Genomic DNA, 16,478 nt, shown 5'->3' with positions numbered 1-16,478 from the left:
TTTTTTGTTGTTTTGTGTGAACACCGAGGCCATCACCGGCGAGGGTGAGAAGAAGGATAAGCGGCAACACAAATATGATGCCTCACAAAAATAAAGAAGATGGACCTATTATGGTCTTGAGTGATGGTTGTTGAGTTAAGAGCGTGTTTTATGTTTTCTCTCCCGTTGCAACACACGGGCTCTTTTGCTAGTCTATCCCTAATCCCTAATCCCTAATCCCTAATTCCCTAATCCCTAATCCCTATCCGTAATTTTAATAATAAAGCACGGATTGACTCCGTGAGTTCACCGTCACAATACGCTTTCTTCTCATGTCATAATACGCTTTTACAATTTGTATAGACAAAATCGTAATATAAACAAGGTGGTACTAATTACAATAAAGTGCCAATAGGCTTTCCCTTGGAAAAACATGTATTCCTTGATCTATCCCGGTCACCACACGCATCGTGACTCCATCATATTCCTTGCACATATTTTCCCTTACTAGGTAATTGCCCGTGCGTTGCCATGGGAATGTAGATATGTATAGCTCAAACGACACATATAAATAAATAATCCATTTATCTTTCCCTGAGTTACCACACATGCAAATGCATGTTCTGCCCTCATTCTACTTTTGGCTCGCCATGAATGGAATATTGTCATCAATCCTTCTCTCCAATTGTCCTCGACAAATATTTTCCCAATTATTATTCTTCCAAAATAATATACATACATGGCCACAATGAATATTATTAGTGATGAACTGATGATGCACAAGCATGGCCTCATCATGTTATTATGTATCTTAATATCCAAACAAGCCCTTTTTTCATTTATCAAGAAACTAACCTTAATACTGGGCACAATCATGCAAATACATAAGACCATGCTAGACTAAATAATAAATTCGAATCATCGCATACATACAAATAATTTTTCTCGGTCCGCACGGGGCGACGCAGGCGGCGACGCAACCCTAGCCGCCAAGCCTCCTCCCCCCGTCCCCCTGCCTCGCCGCCGCCAGAGGGGTCGCCGGCGAAGTCCGCAGGCTGCTAGGGAAGGTGGCGGCGAGGCCGTGCCGCTCCGTCTCCACGCGAAGGGCCTTTGTAGCCGAGGCAGTGGCCTCGGATGGTGCGGCGGCGCCTGCTTTGCGGCGAGCGGCGTCTGCTGGTGCTCCTCCTTCCCACTTGGCCGTGCGGGCGGTGAGTGGTTGAGGCGTTGGGCGATGGTCGAGGCGGGTGGCCTCGTGCCCCTGGCTGCGCGTCAAATCTGGAGATCTTCTTCCTCCCCCTTCCCTTGCCTGTTCCTCGCTGGATTTGGGTCGTGGCGGGCGTCGGTCGCCGGATCCGTTGAAAGTGGGGTTGCCGGAGTTGAGAGCTCGGACCGGGAGAAATCTTTGACCGGCTTTTCCGGCCACGACGGCTGTGACGCCGGCTGGCATCGTTCCCCTTCTCGGAGGCGCCGTCGAGGTTCGATCCCCTCTCCCTCCCCTCTCATACCCGGGTGAAAACCTTTGCCAGTTCTGGTCTAGGCGGCAGCGGCGCGGCTTGCGTCGTCATCTTCCTGAAGGTGTCGTCTTGGGCGAGTTGGGAGTGTGCATTGGCGTTTAGATGTGGTTCTCCGGCGCGCAGCGACATCTCAGTTGGAGATAACACTGGGATTTTTCACAAGATTAGCTCTCTGGGGTGTCCGTAGGCCGGCCGTTTGTGTGTTGCCATGGTGGGGGGAGGGGATAGGGTTCCTCTCCCCTGCATGCAGCAATACGGCATAGGCGATTCAGACATGGATTCTAATCTAAGCAAAAGTCATGTCTCAGCTTCAGGTGTTTATCAACTCTGTGATTGTTTCTTCGTTGCCCTCGTCCTTGTACAGCTTCTTCTCTTCGTGTGGTGACCATTGAGCTGCGGTTTGGCCCTTCTCCTGGTGATCTTGCACAGTGGGTTGGTCACACTGAGTATCTCCCAAGGCGATACTGAATCTACCGCTCCTTGCTCTAGGGTGAGCTGCTTCAATTTGCGACGGTCCGGCGCCCTTCGATCCAGGGCGAGGGGCAGGGGTCCCCTTCGGAATTGAAGAAGGAAGGTTCGATGATGGTGGTCTCCTTTGGGTTTGATGAGGGCATGTTCATCTTCGCTGAGCGCGATTTCCTCTTGAAGCTCGCTTGCTGTCACTGTTTTGGTGCTTAATTCGCGTCGAAGAGCTCCATCAACATTTAGCTAGACTTCCGGTAGAATATCCTTGTGCTCTCTGTTGTGGTGTGTGTAAGCTGTTTGGAAGCACCTTGTATCTGCCGTTTTCAGTTTTCTTTGTTTTCTTTCTTGTTGTTTGGGTCGTTGTAAGTCCTGGCCGGTTGATGGCTTTGTTAATTCAAAGTCGGACTCTTCTGGAGCCTTCGTTCCAAAAAAACTAAATAATAAATTCTTGTGACCAAAACAATGGACAGTGGCATTGCATCACAACTTAAAAAGAAGAAAGTTTTGAAAAGAATTAACCAACTCAGATAGTATATGCTGGAAAAAGCATGGGAATATAAATAGTGCTAGTCTTAAAAGGATAGTTACAATTTTTTTCCAACCTAACTAAGAGTACAACCGGAGACTTAGAATGATGAGTTCCTTCTAGCTCGCAAATGATTTACGTTTTCTGCAATACAGAGAATAATCAGTGCGTATTGAGAGCCTGATTTTTCTGAGAAATATAATCAATATATTCATGGGATCACCCTGACAAAGAGGAAGATGAACAATGAAGCAATTAAGAAACAAGCTAGCTCCCATCAGGCCATTGCACGTATCTTACATGACTGCATCATGCAGGCTAGCTTGCCATCATGCAGATCCCCGTAACTATACCAAGGAAAAAGTACATTACAAATGGCAATCAAGCAGATACGAAACACAGCAGAAAATTATAAAACATTGAGGACCTCTGTCGCGCGGCCGTCTACTTGGAGAAAAGGGCTCTGCGGCGACAATCAACGTAGGTGCGCAGAGGCGATGCGGGTTAGGTGGGCCTCTAGTGTCCTGCATTGTTGTTGTAGACTCGAGGCGAGTACTGGACAATACCATGATTTTACCTTGGTCATGGTGCTCCGGCCGATTCTCCTCGAGGAGGATGGTGGCCTCCCGGCGCGGTGCGAGCGGGATCCTATATATCCACGATGCAGGTACCCTAGATAAGGAAGGGAGAGATATTTATGAAGAGAAAAAATCAGCACGCAGAAAAGGCAAGAAATAAACCAAGATAAGGAAGCGAAGAATATGCACGTGATCACCATGTGAGAATTGATTGCGTTATGCATTGACAAAGAAGAGATTGATTACCATGTGAGAATTGAATGTGTTACCAAAGATTGATCCTGGTTTGTCTGGAAAAAACAAAACCTGTTTATTCGGGAATTCCTTCCTGCATGTGATCTAGAGGACGATCTTGAGGCGATCTTGAGGCAGACGTCGTATTCTCTTCCGCTGAATTCGGGAATTCCTTCCTGCATGTGAGACACGGCCTTAACTGCCCTGCAATCTCCGCGATTATATTCCCTACATACACGTGATTGCTTCCTTCTGATGCTAGCACCATTACATTATCGCATGCAAAAATATCGGGAGCAAGAAAATCGCCAGAGATATCGCTCCGTTTTATTGTATTGTATCGTATACTAAACATTCCATCCCGTGACAAATTGATTGCGTCTGGTTACCTTACGTGATGATGATAAAACCGGCAGGGAGAAAACCGGTGCAGGGGGAAAGAAAATCGCTACAAAGGAGAGGGGGTCGTACGAGAGGTTGGACGAAGAGGGGACAACGTAAGAGGGGAAACGGAACATTAGGTAGTAGAGAAAAAAAAACATGTATTCCTTGATCTATCCCGGCCACCACACGCCATCGTGACTCCATCATATTCCTTGCGCATATTCCACACGCGGCTGGAGCGCAACATGGTAGCGTGGCTTGACGCGACCCTCGAGTCGCATCGTCGTGGAGCGGCAGCAGCGGCGCCCCCAACGCGAGGCTTGGCGGCAAGGTCTCAGCCTCCTGACGCTGAGACACGGGGGATTAGGACGGCATGGCCTCAAGCCCTCAACCTATTGGCATGAAGGTAACCCTGGGCACGGCGGCAAGGTCTCAGCCTCCTGACGCAGAGACACGGAGGATTAGGACGGCGTGGCCTCAAGCCCTCAACCTATTGGCATGAAGGTAACCCTGGCGTTGTCCACATCACGGCACTCAGGTCCTCTGGCTATCGATGACGGCATCGCAAAATAGGTCCATAGATTTTGGTCCAGCCGCATGACCCGGCGCAGCTCGATTCCAGTGAACCGAGACGTCTCTCGTCGACACTAACTAACAGGAGGCTAGCACTTGACGGAGGAAGCACCTTGATTGATTCTGATTGGTTGGGTGCGTACGTAGCCGATGCATGCACGTACGACTAGATTTACTTTCCGAGGGGTATTCCTCAAGCTAGCTTCATAGATAAATCTGATTTTCTTTCCGAGGGGTATTTTGCAAGCTAGCTTATAGATAAAGCTAGCACGAGGCACGGTCCTTGATTAATTTCAGCGGCCGTATGCGTACCGACCTACCCCAATCGATTCTGGAGCTAGCTACAACAGACCCGCCAACACATGGGGGAACTAGCGATTGCTGTAGTGCCAAGCTCCCCTTGCTTTATTCTCATCGTTGCTTGCTTTGTTTCAGATAGTGTTGATTACAGTGTACTCCCTCTGTAAATTAATATAAGAGTGTTTAGATCACTAAAATAGTGATCTAAACGTTCTTCTATTAGTTTACGGAGGGTGTACCAAGCAATTCACACCTATTTGAATAGGAAGTCCGGCTTAATTCCTACAATTTTGAACAGGAAGTAGGAAGTCTGGCTTAATTCCTATAAATTTGATGATCTACTCCTATTTGAATAGGAAATCTGGCCTACTTCCTATAAATTTGACATCAAATTGAGTCTGGCCGCATCATGTAGATTTTGCAGGTCCGCGGCTTTACACAATTGAAGAAGTTTCACTAATCTCAGGTAACAATATGATCTTCTCTTCCATGTATGATTGACATGTTGACTTGGACTAATTAACTAGATTGCAGAAACATTAATTTCGGCCTTTTTTAGGGATTTTCAAAGATTTTTGTTTTTGAGGTAAAATCAATATTCTTTCTCCCACTTATCTGTCATTGATGGCATTGTTAATCTCAATGGTATTATGCAATTATTGTTGCCCAGCGGTTCGAAAAAACAGTGTTGTCTGGTATGTGTTTTAATTTTGCAACTTTTTGGCTCATGCACCAGGAAATCATATTGGTGTGTGCCTTTGAGGAGTTTTATTATCTTCAACACTCAAATTTTTAGGTCAGAGCAGATCGATGTTTGTTTACTCAGATTATTGTGGTGCCGATTCATCAGTACGTTATGCTTGGCATCGTTTTTTCAGTCACGTACGAGTTGTCGTCAAACGTAAGTTGCCATTGTGACCGACGCTCCTAATCTCGCCGGAATCATTATCAACAGTAGGGGAGCAATCAGGTTCATCAAAATATCAATGATCTCTTTGTCCAGATAACTGTATCATGTCTTTCAGAATCGTAAGCCTGCAAATGATTTCGTACAACCATCGGGTTTGCCGAGAATCTATTTGTCCAAATAATTGTGAATAACACCTTCCCTTGTATTCGGAAGCACATAATTTTTTTAAATCTGAATCATGCACTTAATTTCATGGAAATTATTGTTGGCCACATACATTCTAAGTGCATATTTAAAATTTAGCATCAACACACTGGATGTCATGGAGGCCACGGTGCAAAGAAAAAAGGTTTGCAATGGATGTATTTTAAAGCTATCTTTGGAAGGACAAAGTTTCAAAGTAAATTAAGATAGCATGAAATGTTGCTATCTTACTAACCTTAGCAAATGTTATTCAATTGACTTGATATAACTAGGGTAATCTTTTTGTGATCTCTCCAAAGATTTTTTTTTTGGTGTCGGATGTTGCAAATCCGTTTATTACGTTAACTTCTGCATCAAAGAAAATTGAGTTGTACATTAAACTATGTAGGTCTGCCATGCAAGCAAGGTTAGAAGAAATTTCGTAATCACTAACAGGCATTTGGCGACTTACTAATTAAACCTTAACTTTTTATCTATGTACATACATGTACGATCGTCATGATTTAGGCTCTTAATAATATATCAACTAATGAATATAATTGTTCCTCACACTTGGCAAATTAACTGGGAAGGTAATTCATATATTTAATTAACCATTTTTTTGCAATGACAATGAACATATCTTTTATGAGCAGTTATATGTGTATATCTCCTTTTCCTTTTATTTCTCAAGGATGCACATGTCTGTGTTGGGGAAAACATAATGTAAACGACATCAATCTATAACTACTAATAAAGGGATCAATGCTTCTGCCCATCCATCTTAAAATTACCCACTAAGCCATCCATAAGTGAAAACAATGATTCGCTTTACGAGCCATTGCCTTTGGTTTATATATATTGCAACCCCTAATGGATCAAAATCACACATCCAGCCCACTGGCCAGGGCCTTACTCCACTACCCAGGTTTCAACCCTAGCCCCGCCCCTTTCGAAAATTCTTATTATATATGTTTACTACCCCATTTAACTTGAGTAGGTATGATAGTTTGATGCTCCCCCAAAAGATATTATTGGTACTATAGTGGATGTTGATTCCTACCAGGTACCATATGCTAAAGGTTATGATAGGTACATAGTCATCCTATTTTCCACTGTGCACAATAATCAACCAATATATGATGAAATGTTGACTCCTACCGGCTACCATATGCTAAAGGTTATGATAGGCACATTGTCATCCTATTTTCCACCATGCACAATAATCAAACAATATACGATAATGTACATTAAGCTGTGTTGGGAATCGTAGCAGAAATTTAAAATTTTTTACGCATCACCAAGATCAATCTATGGAGTAATCTAGCAACGAGGGGAAGGAGAGTGCATCTACATACCCTTGTAGATCGCTAAGCGGAAGCATTCAAGTGAACGGGGTTGATGGAGTCGTACTCGTCGTGATCCAAATCACCGATGATCCTAGCGCCGAACGGACGGCACCTCCGTGTTCAACACACGTACGGAACGGAGACGTCTCCCACGCCTTGATCCAGCAAGGAGGAGGGAGAGGTTGAGGAAGAGAGTCCAACAGTAGCACGGCGGCGTGGTGGTGATGGAGTGAGAGTTCTCTGGCAGGGCTTCGCCAAGCTCACGCGGAGGAGGAGAGGTATTGGAGGGGAGGGGCTGCGCCAGGTTCAAGGGTGTGGCCGCCCTCCCACCCCTCCACTATTTATAGGTGGGGAGAGAGGGGGACCGGCCCCCCTAGATCCCATCTAGGGTTGGGGGCGGCGGCCAAGGGGGGAGGAGTGCCTCCCAAGTCAAGTGGAGGCCCTCCCCCTTAGGGTTTCCCCTCTCCCATGCGCATGGGCCTTGGGGGGCTGGTGCCCTTGGCCCATTAAGGTTAGGGCGCCCCTCTACAGCCCATGCTGCTGTATTGGATGCGGTGGAACATTTTCCGGACCTCCGGACCCCTCCGGAACCTTCCGAAAGCTTCCCGGTACAATACCAGAAAAAACTGAACTTTTCCCGGAACCCGAACAACAACTTTCCATATATAAATCTTTACCTCCGAACCATTCCGGAACTCCTCGTGACGTCCGGGATCTTATCCGGGACTCCGAAAAACATTCGGTAATCACATACAAGTCTTCCTAATAACCCTAGCGTCATCGAACCTTAAGTGTGTAGACCCTACGGGTTCGGGAACCATGCAGACATGACCGAGACAACTCTCCGGCCAATAACCAACTGCGGGATCTGGATACCCATGTTGGCTCCCACATGTTCCACGATGATCTCATCGGATGAACCACGATGTCGAGGATTCAATCAATCATGTATTCAATTCCCTTTGTCCAGCGGTATTGTACTTGCCCGAGATTCGATCGTCGGTATCCCGATACCTTGTTCAATCTCGTTACCGGCAAGTCTCTTTACTCGGAAAACAACAGATTTCTCATCGCGAGAGTGAGAGAAAGCGAGAGAGAGAGAGAGAGAGAGAGAGAGAGAGAGAGGAAGAGAGAGAGGGAGAGGGAGGAGAGAGGGAGAGAGAGACGCCTTAGGATTAACCATATTCAACACACGTTTTTTGTTGTTTTGTGTGAACACCGAGGCCATCACCGGCGAGGGTGAGAAGGAGGATATGCGGCAACACAAATATGATGCCTCACAAAAATAAAGAAGATGGACCTATTATGGTCTTGAGTGATGGTTGTTGAGTTAAGAGCGTGTGTTATGTTTTCTCTCCTGTTGCAACGCACGGACTCTTTTGCTAGTCTATCCCTAATAATAAAGCACGGATTGACTCCGTGGGTTCACCGTCACAATACGCTTCTTCCCGTGATTTTACACTTTTCGTTTGAATTTAAAACATATTCGTGAGGTGGTACTAATATTTTTATTTGTGTACTTAAGGCGTTTTTTCGTTCAGCGTATTGGGCTGTCAGCAGCAGTACGCGGCCCACTCTGTCGAAAAAAGATTCATTTTTTGTCTTAGCGGTAGTGGGCTGCCCAGCAGCAGTGTGTGCGTGCGTTGACTCACGTGGACGAAGCCGCATATTCTTCCTTCAATTAATAATCCCACATTGTCTCTTTACATCTAGGACTTTTATAACTACCAAACGTTCGGATTTTAGCAATAGGCAAGAACGATCCTTACTTCATTCTAATTATATACATGCATGTATTAGAATGACTAATTTTCCTTTCACGTACATTCCTCCCTCCAATTACATGCATATATGCACTAAAGGACGAAAGGCTGATGTCATCCTAGATTCTTTTTTTTCAAACTTCAAAATGTTTTGTAGCTCAAACCGTCGCCCTGATTGAAAAACCGTCTTCACAAAAAAAATCATCTGGACGAGATCTTCGAAACTATATCCCATGTTGATATGTTCTGAAGACTTTTTTTTTGAACCAAAAGTTACCACATCCGGGCTACGTGAGTTATCATATCAGTTATACATAAGTTACTGTGTCATTTATACAAAAGTTTCGGGGGTATGTTTTCAACAGACTTTTATCCCAGGGGTTAGAAAGTGATTATGATGTTTGCAGTGAGTTATCAACTTTGTTATGTATATTAGCATGTTGCACAAAAGTTATCGGGGTATCTTTTTCAATAATTTTCATTCTCTCGGTCAAAAAATTATCGCGATATTTGTATATGAGTTATCAGCTCTCATGTGTGTGTATTATCATGTTGTTTACACATGAGTTATTGGGATGCATTTTTAACAACATTTTCCCATGTTACCAGCTCATGTTATTTACACGAGAAGTTAACATTGGTTAAAAAACACTGGTATGTTTTCAACAAAAAATTTCACGTCAAAGTTATCGTGGTGTTTTATCTAAGTTATCAGGACCGGGAGCCTATATTATCATGTTATTTACACAAAAAAATATCAAAGTATGTTTTCAATAACCTTTTTTCATGGGTCAAAGTTATCGTGGTATTTGTACCTAAGTTACCAGGTACGGAAGCCTATATTACCATGTTATTGACACATATGTTACCGGAGTATGTTTTCAAAAACTTTTTTCTACGGGTCAAAGTTATCGTGGTGTTTATACCTAAGTTATCAAGTCCGACAATGTATATTATCAGGCTATTTACAAAAGAAGTTATCGGTTGTATGTTTTCAACAAAAAAAATTCATGGGCCAAAGTTATCGTGATGTTTGTACCCAACTTATCAGGACCGGGAGCCTATATTATCATGCTATTTACACGAAAAAAAGTTATCAGAGTATGTTCTCAACAACTTTTTTTCGCGGGTCAAAATTATCGTGGTGTTTGTACATAAGTTATCAGGTCTGGGAGCCTATATTACCATGTTATTTACATAGATGTTACCGGAGTATGTTTTCAACAACTTTTTTTCATGGGTAAAAGTTCTAGTGGTGTTTATTCCTAAGTTATCAAGTCCGGGAGTGTATATTATTATGCTATTTACAAAGAAGTTATCGGTTGTATGTTTTCAACAACTTTTATCCACGGGGAAAAATTATCATGGTCTCTGTACCTAAATTATCAAGTACAGGAGCTCGATGACATGCATTCGTTGCGTGCTCCTGACCTTAAAATGGAGAGAAACATGCTACCATAATGGGAGCAAGGATTGTGTGCTTTCATTTCAATCCTCTTAATTTTCCAACCCATTATTTATTTTCCTTGGACATGGTAGAAATGGGAACAAGACAACGAGACCTACTACCATAATGGAGAGAGAAAATAGCGATTTTAATACTATATATGGAAAACTGCCTACTATAACCAACATGCTATTTAAAAGCATGAAATTAGTTGGTAAAACAACAAAAGTAATTTAAGTGAGCTGGTTAATGGGGCATAGGTTAGTTATGAGATACTCAGGTCCGAGTCCAAAGGCACCCCACACACACATCAAATTTATTTTCTATTTTCTGGTGTAGATGCAAAGGAGAAGTTATACGATAAAAGAATATGTAACATGCCATTTGGCACATAAAAGAGTTAGCTGGGCTGGTTACCGGTAGGAGAATGCACGCAGCAGGTGCAAGGATCGATTCTCACTGCTGCCCATTTTTTTGCGAAAAATGAAAAGCGGGTGGAAGGCGGAGCGCTGGAGCCGATCGACTCGTTCGGATCTATCGACAAGGTGAGAACGTTCGCTCGTTACTTTTGTCGTTACATCTAAGATCATCGGTTTATATATGTATACCCTGGTGATTCACCAAGCGACCATGAAAATTAACAAGCAGAGGTGCTGGCGATGATTTATAGATGCCCTTCTTACCGAAGAAGAGAAGGAAGGAATTATCTTTGAAGGAAAAGAAAAAAAAGGAAGGAATTATCTCCAAAGGAAAGGAAAAACAGGGAGATGCAAGAGAAGGGAAAAAAGGAGCGAGAATCAGACTCGGCCAAAACTCGCAAGGGAATGGAAAGAGAATTAACTAGCAGGGGTACCCTGAAACACAGCCGGCTATACAGACGACGTTGAAGGCCCAAGCTGCATGCGTCGAGGAGGACCCACGCGCACCGGTGGAGGTTGGTGCTCGAGGGCGTCGCCGACGATGCCCAGGCCGATGCGGCGGTTACGAGGGCTCAAAGCTCGGGCGATCTTTGAGCGCGGAGGCGAGGCGGTCGGCCGCGAGCTCGACCTGCCGGACGACGTCGGAGTCGGAGATGTTGGCGAGTATGTATTATGGCGCCAGATGGCTCACCGGCTCCTCCGCTGATGGGTTCCACGCAGGCATGGAGGCGGGGCTGGGGCTTCCCTAGCAGGTCGGACTGCTGGAGCAGGGACATGCGTCGCCTCCCTCCGCTTTTGCAGATCAACAGAAATAAGAGGGCCATCGTCGCAGTCGTTGGCTGTTGTCAAGAGTCTCTGGCTTTTTGAGCAGAACATTGCTGTCATGGCCGGACTCCTACTAGCTGTTGTGGGAGGCTGGTTGTTGCTTCTCCACAGGGAAATTAACAAGCAGATGTGGATGGGAGGCATCAGGATGCCAGAGAAGCAAGGCGTACACGACTACACGTGATGGTGTGTGTACGTGGCGCCGCTCGATCGTGTTAGGGGTAGTACGTGGCGCCGCTCAACCTCTGATTTATCAATGAATGATCGGTGTGTGTTTACTGACTGACCGAGGCTTTTTACTCAGAAGAAACATAAGGCAGTTTTTTTTTCACTAACAACATAAGGAATTTTTTATTAACAAATGGGAACAGGAAGATGTGTGCGTATCTGTTTTAGACAATGAGCCTATCTGCTGTGTATGTGAAATGTTTATGTTTGGGTCAAGTCCAAATAGTACAAAAAAAAGAATATAAATTTATAAACCGAACAACCAACATTCTCCAATAAAATCAACAATGTAAAACCCCACTTTCGTTCGAATATAATAAAATTTATAGAAACAATTTCACTTCGATCTACAACTACTCTTTCATTCGATGATAGTGCGAAGCTGAATGAGACTTCGTTGAAGGACATGAATGCATGCAAAGGTTTAAGTGAAACTTTTTTCAAAACACAATATAGATGTCGAGCACACAAACACGTACATACACTCTGCCCTATGTACGTAGACACATATCATACCCCTATAAGCACCGAGAGACTGCACCGACGGGTTTTGAAATTGATGAAGTCATCACAAGCGCCTCACTATCGACGAGAACGTCGTTTTCAACTGAAAATATTGTTCCTTAATGAGACATCAAAGTGTCAGACGTCGAGTTTAATCTCTGGTTGCATTGGGGTACCACTGCCCTATTAACCATCCAATCAAATGTTGGTTGTCATGATTAAGGCGAAACTGATCGATTCAAGTAACCTTCCCTATTTATTCGGTAGCCATGCATCCATGCCCTGTAGTAATGGACACTAAAGGATGATTTGCGTTTCTTCTATTCCTCAGCATGCGCTTTCCTACCCCATCGCACTGCACTGATGGATGTTTTGGCAGACATCTCAATTTTCTCTTCTGTTGCAACACACGGGCATATGTGCTTCCCTAGGGAATTGTCTTTTTTATCTCAGGTAAATAGTTCATTTCTCACATGGTTTTTCAGATTGAGATCAAGATAGGGAGGGAGGGAGCTTTGGTTAGGTCGAGGTTGGAGGATCTACACGCTCATTGTGGCTGCAATTTGTACATGACAATACATAAATTGGAATTGAGATTTGGAGCCATTTTGTTGGTTTTGCTTTGTACTGATGCTGCCATTATTTGTGTGATGATGTCATTATTGTACAAAGGGAAGGGACAGTGAGAGAGATGGATAGAAATTTCTATTTTTGTTGTAATTATTTGTTGTCGAAGCTTCTTATTTATTGGTTGTTGTCGGTTGTTGTGATGGAAAGTTAACAATACTTTTGATTATTTGAAGGCAATGTCAGATTTAATAATTTGAACTAGACTGAAGTAAAACATGTTGATGTAGACGAGTCTGAACACGATTAACATGATCGTGTATTTTTAGTGACTAAAACAGGTTGGTGAGGTATTTTTACTCCCGTTGCAACGCACGGACATTTGTGCTAGTAATAATAAAATACGGATTGACTCCGTGGGTTCACCGTCACAATACGTTTTTTTCTCATGCCATAATACGCTTTTATGATTTGTATAAACAAAATTATAATATAAACGAGGTGGTACTAATAGCATGTTCGTCCGTCCGTGAAAAACGTTTCGTTCTTGGGCTGGACCTGACGTTTTCATAAGCAGCCCAGACTCACCCGTCGTTGGAATTTTTGCCCCGCACGAGAACGCGAGGGTTTCCTCCGCCGCTGCCGCTGCCGCGGCCCCATATCCCTCCACTCCACGGCGCCCGTCCTCGCTCCGCAGTCGCCAAATCCGGACGAGATCGGTAGGATCCACTATCGGGCGAGGTTTCTCTCTCTGTAAGTCGCTGCCGCGACCCATGGAAACTCCGACGAACGGAGTGCATACCGGCAGCCTGCGGGCCGGCGGATCAGCGCCGGCCGCCTCCACCGTCACCTCCTCCTCCATGACCTACGCAGCCGGACGCCCGAGGTGATCGCATGCTATGAGTGCGTGTTGGTGTGTGCTTAGCCTGCCGGTGCGTGCGTACCGGCTCGCGTGCGTGTGCCTGTGTGCTGATTTAAAGTATGGCTTGCTAGCCAGAACATCTTCGTGACACTGATTGTTTTGCCGCTGCTTAGGACTTCCCTATACAGTAGATAGAAGATGAATTGTGTGTTCTAAATTCTTGCAAATTGAACTGACTATTTGTTATCTCTCCTCTCTAGATCAGAGAAGATGTTATTATTTTTTCAGAAAAAGGAAATTAGTATTTGAACGTCATCCTACAACATGAGTACTAGATTTTGTATGAACAGATAATAAATAACCTGGAAGTAGCACGCTCCCTTGCTGTTGTAATTCTCAGCGTGTACTTTTGCTACTGTACTATTGCTTCACAATCTGGTCTGGATTTATGATAGGTGGTAACTATGTGATTTGTATTTATGTGTTGTTAGTTTGATCCAACTGGAACTTCTTACTGTTCAAGAATGATGCTTCGTGATGTAAAGATGTTCTGTTTAAGTGGGAGCCGTGAAGGGCCTAATCTGTGCAATCTTAAGTTTCAGAAATATGGTAGTAGTCCATATAGAGTACAAGAGCTGACCAATGTTGTGGTGTGGAGCAGACTGACAATGAAAATACCCAGGCTCATGCTTTTATTCTCTGTCCAGTAGATGAAATTATCACATGATGGTGTATGCAGAGGAGTGGAAGGTGTATGGAGTTTCAATTAGATTGGGTGGCCACCGGCGTCCATGAGACTCCAGAGTGACATGGCAGACTGTTAGCACATCTGCTCACATCATTGACATTCGTGATGAGTCACCCATAGGCCCACTCAGCAGGCAAGTAACTCCATATCCTTCAATTCCAAGCCTCAGATGATTTGCATTAATATATTATCTCTAATACCCTGGCCCAAACATTGATGGTACATGCAAAATTTATAAAGCTAGATTTGTTGTGAGTGCATAGCATATTGAAATAAATTTGGATGAACTAACTTGAGTTCTTCCATCAAGTTTTATTATATCAAATCTTCAATACAAAAATTACAACAAAAATGACATGTAAATATTGACAAGCCTGTTGTTGTGTGCCTGCAACACTTCTGTCACTGATTATGATGATGAATTCTTCGCTTAAATGGAAGTTTTTCAGTGTGAACTTTTGATGAACTATCTTCATGATGATGATGCTAGATGTTATATGATTTGTTATGTTAATGAAAATCTTTTATACCTAACTGACTACCCATTATGTTATACTCCCTCCATTCCTTTATATAAGGTGTATTTGTTTTTTCAAAAGTCAAACGAGTGCATGTTTGACCAAGCTTTTAGAAAAACATATACTTATTCACAATATGAAATTTATATCATTTGACCCATCATGAAAAGTAGTTTCATGTTTTATCTATTAGGTATAGCATATGTTATTATTTTATTCTATAATCTTGGTCAAACATTTAAATGGTTGACTTCCACGGAAATCAGTACACCTTATATTCTGGAACGGACTATGATTTATTTATTTTCTCCAGTTGCAATGCACGGGCTATTACCAATAATTTTCATTATCAAATGCAGTGTTAGTGAAAGGGTGTTCCTTTATCACGATTAAAGGTTGCATGTCTTCTGATAAGTGCCTCGATATCTTTTCGGTCTCTACTTGAATGTCGCGTACTTAATTTTTTAGTGCCCAACAATCTTTGCACTGATTCTTGCAAGGGGTCCTCGAGGAAGCAAAGTAAATGACTATTCTCAGTGGAGACGACACCATAGATGTTGTTTTGAAGTAAGCTCCTGCTCACCATTCTTTTGTAGTTCCTTCAGAAGAAATGATTCCATTCTTTTACTCGAGACTGAAGAGTTGTTTTTGCCCATCCATCTTAGTTTAATACAAAGTAGATGCCAGGACAGAAATATATACTTGAAACCCAATGAGGTCAATGATGTGCGAGATTCTGTGTTCGGAGGATGGCTCAAAGATCAATTACATCAAACTAAGAAGGTTTAACCAAAATGATGCAAGTTTGAATTGCCTCTCGCTTAAACTTTCTTAATTATGCATTTATCATTTTTGAGATGTTAAGCTCTGATGATCACACTACTTGATTATCCGATTCCAGGATCCGTTGAGGAAGCCATTAAGAAATTAAGGGAGAACAATATAAAGGCCTTTGTGTTCGATCTGCATGTTAACAGATTTTTACCTGTAGAATTCATGGTGGATTTTCACCTAATGTTGTTGAAAAATCTAAATCTTTACATGGTTGTTTTGATGCAGTGGTCGGCTTTTTCCTGAAGGGATTGAGATTACCAAGATTCGGATCAGATCCCTGCTTTGTCAGTGCAGGAGAACTGCTCAAGCACATAGGCATGGCGTGCCTGACGTGGATTACACCCGAACTGCCCTCCTTTGACATAAAAGGTACCCGATTCCCTCGACAAAAATCCTGACTAAATCGCAAGTCTCCCTGCTTGAAAGTTGATGCATCTGAAGTTTTCAATCTCGCCGACTTCACTGGAGTGTCGTGCGCCCATGCTCCAGTAGAGGTACGAATTTGCAATATTGTTTTTAGGTGCTTCTACATGAATCCAGCATTAGTACCAATTTAGCCACCACACTTTACCTACTGTAGCAGCCTTCAAAGCACCACTGTATGTGGGCTGTCCCAATGTCATTTCATTGGCTGAGTTGATCTCACAGGCTAACATCAATGTAGATTGCACATTTATCAGTTGGATTATATCATAGACTGAAGTCCAGACCATTATAATGTATGTTGCTTCTTTGAAAGTTAGACTTCATAAAGAAGTAATTTCATCC

General features: G+C 43.4%; 1 protein-coding gene and 1 long non-coding RNA gene across 2 annotated transcripts; both read left to right on the top strand.

Moving 5' to 3' along the window:
* The first annotated feature begins 924 nt into the window (after positions 1-924).
* LOC123185392 (uncharacterized) lies at positions 925-2,363 on the top strand. Its single transcript, XM_044597278.1, has 2 exons — positions 925-1,454; positions 1,858-2,363. The coding sequence occupies exons 1-2, from the start codon at positions 1,211-1,213 to the stop codon at positions 1,959-1,961; spliced, it is 348 nt and encodes a 115-aa protein (XP_044453213.1). The 5' UTR covers positions 925-1,210; the 3' UTR covers positions 1,962-2,363.
* A 10,951-nt stretch (positions 2,364-13,314) lies between these two features.
* On the top strand, positions 13,315-16,478 carry LOC123188943 (uncharacterized). Its single transcript, XR_006495448.1, has 2 exons — positions 13,315-15,443; positions 15,542-16,478. It is a non-coding gene; the product is annotated as an uncharacterized lncRNA (long non-coding RNA).

Source organism: Triticum aestivum, chromosome 2A, assembly GCF_018294505.1.
Source record: "Triticum aestivum cultivar Chinese Spring chromosome 2A, IWGSC CS RefSeq v2.1, whole genome shotgun sequence".
Classification (NCBI taxonomy): Eukaryota; Viridiplantae; Streptophyta; class Magnoliopsida; order Poales; family Poaceae; genus Triticum; species Triticum aestivum.
The sequence above is the reverse complement of the archived record's forward strand: the minus strand, read 5'-3'. Positions and strand labels throughout refer to the sequence as shown.